The sequence below is a fragment of the Nanorana parkeri genome, unplaced genomic scaffold, assembly GCF_000935625.1.
Source record: "Nanorana parkeri isolate BGI_ZX_2015 unplaced genomic scaffold, ASM93562v1 scaffold1123, whole genome shotgun sequence".
In the NCBI taxonomy this organism is placed as follows: Eukaryota; Metazoa; Chordata; class Amphibia; order Anura; family Dicroglossidae; genus Nanorana; species Nanorana parkeri.
Genome location: NW_017307391.1, coordinates 44,143 through 48,488, shown reverse-complemented (window position 1 = coordinate 48,488; position 4,346 = coordinate 44,143). Strand labels below are relative to the sequence as shown.

The following is a 4,346-nucleotide window of genomic DNA, read 5'->3' as shown; positions in this document are numbered from 1 at the left end:
GCAGCACTCTGATCAGGTGGTGAAAGAAGAGAAACAAGACTGTCCACGCTGTACTCTAAACATAGTCAAGCTGAAGAATTTAGAGTGTCTCTACTAAGAGCATAAGGGTAGCTCTTTTCACATAAAAGATCTCAGTTTATGGAGAAGATGAGTTTTCTTCCTGCTAATAACATTCTTAATGATGGCATGCAAAAAAGCTCCAACTAGCCTTTCTGCTGTAAAGACAACCTAGACCAGATATTTTTGGGTGTCTGGACTGCAGACCTACATTTTAGGCAAAGTTACCACTAATACTAGAAATGACCACCATCAGAAGGACAGGTTGGATAGCGTTATGGATGGTCTGTGTTGAAGAGGACACAAAATAAATTTTGTCTGTAAGGGTAAGCGATTCAAATGGATCAGTGAACATGTTTTGTGCAGTTATATCGGTGCAGTTATATCTATACTTTTGTGCAGTTATATCTATACTTCTGTGCTGCAGTAGAAATAACAGAAAGTTTACTTTTACACATCCAGTGCTATTATCTTATAATAGATGTCTTTTTTCTACACAGTCCAATATATATATATATATATATATGTCATTTGCAGATATTGCTTGTTGAGTTCTTTAAAGGTGGACCAGACCAAATATTGTTTCAAGACTTATGGAATGAAGAGAAGACATTTTTGGACAAAATAAAGGTAAACACACACATATATACAGACACACACACACACACACACCCACATACATACACATTGTACATACACACACATATAAATTGTATATACATTGTTTTCACACAAAGGCATTTAATTATACAGTATATATTTTGCGGAATTTGTTGATCCCTGTAACTAGCAAGGTGGAATTAAAATAATACAAAAAATAGTTAAGACATACCTGATGCGGCAAATGCAGGTCCGCCCTTTGGGGTGTTCGCACAGGACGCCATGTGGCCCTAAACAGCTCGTCCTCGCGGCGGCTTCTCTCCTTCTCACCGCTGGCCATCCGACTTGACAGTGCCCCCTGCTCCCAACCCTCTTTCAGGATGGCCGAGCGGCGAAGAGAGAGCAGCCGCTGTCATCCTGTCAGTTTCAGGATGACAGCGGCTGTGTGCGTGGCCAAGCGGAGGATCAGTAAATATCAGTGACATTTACCGATTCTCTGTGTGTGCGGAACAAACACTGGAGTGATCGTCTGATCACTCCAATGTTTTTAAATAACTGGGGACACATAGTACCCAGTTATTAATGAACAGGATGTGATTTACATCACTTCCTGTTCATTCATGAATTTCTGAATGGGGTGTAGCCCTCACTACAGAGGCTCCTCCCCATTCATAAACTTGTGATAGTAAAATATTTTACTATCAGCAGTTTCTGAATGAATGGGAAGCCTCTGTACTGAGTGCTTCCCATTCATTGAGTGCTGAGGCTGCAGAAAAAGAAATTGAGGAATTTGTGTCCTCAGTTTCTTTTCTATTTTAAAAGGGAAATGTCAGGGGTCTTAGACCCCCAATATTTCCCCGAAGCCCACCGAACAATAAAAAAAATTAAAAAAAATAAAAAGTGTAAAAAATTATTTTAAAAAAGTGAAAATTACCCCCCCATACACATATTATTAGACATGTGCAACGACTAAAAATTCATTTCAGATGAGATTGACGAAAAGTAAAAATGTTTTCATTCATTTCATCAAACAAAAAAATGTTATGCTATTTTGGATTCAGCCATTGGCGTGTTCTGGAGGCAGGGTGCATTACGTCATATAACACTACACGTGTTGGGCGTTGCCATCTTGGTGTATATCTAGGTATACACCAAGATGGCGGTGCAAGTACCGCTTCTAAGATGGTGGCACGCATTCGCAGAATGCGCCGGTGGCCAACATGGCCGCTGCACATTCTCAAACAAATTATTATGTGCCTGAATAAATTTTTCGTATATTGGGGCAAATAGTAATTCATTAATTTAATGTAGTCAGTGTCCTCTTTTTTATTTTTACTTTTCTAGATGCACTTACTTGAAAAAAGGGTTCTGTGTGACACTCTGATACTTTATTTTTATAGATTCTATTTTAGTTTGACATTTATAGTTTATCACTTGTTTGCCTACAATTGTTTTATTTAATAAGAATACTTATATTGTGCTTACAAGTTTAGTACCTTTAAATAAAAGTTTAATTTTTATCATACTTTTGAATATGTTTCTTTGGGGTTACCAAAATTGTAGTCTTTGAATAGTGCGGATATTGGAGAAATGGGTGTGGTTACTGAGGGGTGTGGTCACTGAGGGGCGCTGTAGAGCTTTCTCGCACAGGGCGCCTAAAGGCCTTAGGCCAGCCCTGGACAAATGGCTTACTGTTTGACATAACAGCCTTATACTTTAATTTTCACACACATGACTGCAAAGCCTCATTTCCATTTCTCCAGTTGTGCTAATGATAAACTGGCTTAGCTCATGCTTAAAGCATATTTATGGTCACAACTTTTTTTTCTTCTTCTTTGTTTTGTTTAGGGCAGAGTAAGGCAGGTATTTTGACTCCGATTGTTGTATTAGCAATTTATCCCTTGCTGAGACCTCTATGTCTGGCCTGTATAAGCAGATATAATCACCGTGGACAATCCTTATCAGATAGCTGAACTCACCAAATACATTTACATCTACAAAGCTCTTTATTGCATGCAGCAGGTTACAGCAGATGATTGAAAAGACGGTATTTGAAGGTTAAAGATGATAATGTTTGCAAGTGTAGCACCCTGCTAAAAGGAGTGCTATAAAATGTATCTGTAGGGGCGTGGCCTAGCAATGGAGCCGTAAAGCCGTGTCCGCTTTGAGCTCTGCTCCCGCTCGTATCCTAACAGCTCACTGACAGCCGCAATCCGTCCCTGATCCACATGTCTAGGGGGAGGAAATCGCACAAGACACCCAAATGACCCACCCGGCGCACCATTCCCGGGTATTTCTCTCCGGCAGCCCCAAACACCATGGCAGCCTCACCTCATAGCCCGGACCTGAGCGGCCATCTTGCGTCCCTCGAGGCGGGAGGGATGCGGACGCTGCGGTCAGGTAGGGAACGCTCCCCCCTCCTGGCGATCCGAACGGTGTGCGAGCAACCCCCCATGAGTCTGCCGATCCCAGACACGGCTCACCTGAGCCCTCTCTTCAGATGTCACCACTGCTGATGTCGGCACTGGGAGAGGATCTACGTGTGCTGTTACAATCACTGGCCACAAAGGAGGATATCGACCTGCTGGCACAACGTGTGGAGGGAACTCTGCATAAGGAGATAGAAACAGTCTCCCACAGAGTGACACAACTAGATGGCAGAGTGGCTGCTGCTGAGACCTCACATGATGGGCTGGCAGAGCGTGTGGCTGCTCTAGAGACAACAGCTGCGGCCCAAAACAGAGCATATGCCCTCCTCTACCTGAAGATGGATGATGGTGAGAACAGGAACCGCCGTAACAATGTGCGTCTGAGGGGCATACCTGAATCCACAACTGAGGTACACCTCAGATCTACGGTGCAGGCAATATTGAACCGCATGTTGGATCGTGATCCCCTGACGCTGATAGAGATGGACAGAGTACATCGGGTTCAAGGCCCACGAGGTGTGCGCCAGAACGCCCCTAGAGATGTCCTGTGTCGTATTCATTTTTTTGTCCAAAAGGAAGATATTATGAGGCAGGCATGGATCAAGAAGTCAGTGGAATTCGATGGAGTGGTAATTACTATCCTACCTGATCTCTCTAGACATACACTATTCCTCCGACGCCTGATTCGCCCGCTCCTTGAACGGATCTCCGTTAATCATCCAGAAAGCTGGAGTTACCTTCGTCCTGATGACGCCTAACAGCTACCTGACCTCTTCACCTTCCTGGAAACAGATCCCGTTGAGGTACCTGATTGGCTGCTGGTCCCTGCAGCCTCGCGATCCACACCTACTCTCGACACCGGCCCTCAACGATCACGATGGGGCCGATCACGCTACAGATCTAGGAGAGCCTCTAAAGTGGATTCCAGGGGCCCTACAGCCAACGAACCCTGAATGGTTTGTCAATTTAGTTTGCCCCCACCTTTTATTTTCTGACTCTAGGTTTCGCTGATTCTTTTTTTCTTTATAACATTTGGCTCTGGGTCGGTTGGATGGCCGAATCGAACAGTGCGGACTCTCACGTCAGGATTGCTCACCCTTGTGGCCTGATGGACGCCTTGATACCACGCCTGAAGCGTGTACTGCCTGCCCGACTGCTTTCTATTTTTCCACTCACAGGTTGGGTCTGGTGGGTGCCCCATCCCTGGAGTGACGTCGGCATAGACCCCCCTTCCCGGGCAGCAGTACCCCCCCCCCCCCC

The 4,346-nt window shown here is 44.6% G+C and overlaps 1 protein-coding gene across 1 annotated transcript in view; it reads left to right on the top strand.

The window, feature by feature from the left end:
• MPND (MPN domain containing) overlaps positions 1-4,346 on the top strand; it is a 241,563-nt gene that overhangs the window by 205,927 nt on the left and 31,290 nt on the right. The window contains exon 11 of the mRNA XM_018567971.1: positions 595-687. Within this exon, the coding sequence (XP_018423473.1) occupies positions 595-687 (93 nt within the window). The remainder of the gene's footprint in view (positions 1-594; positions 688-4,346) is intronic.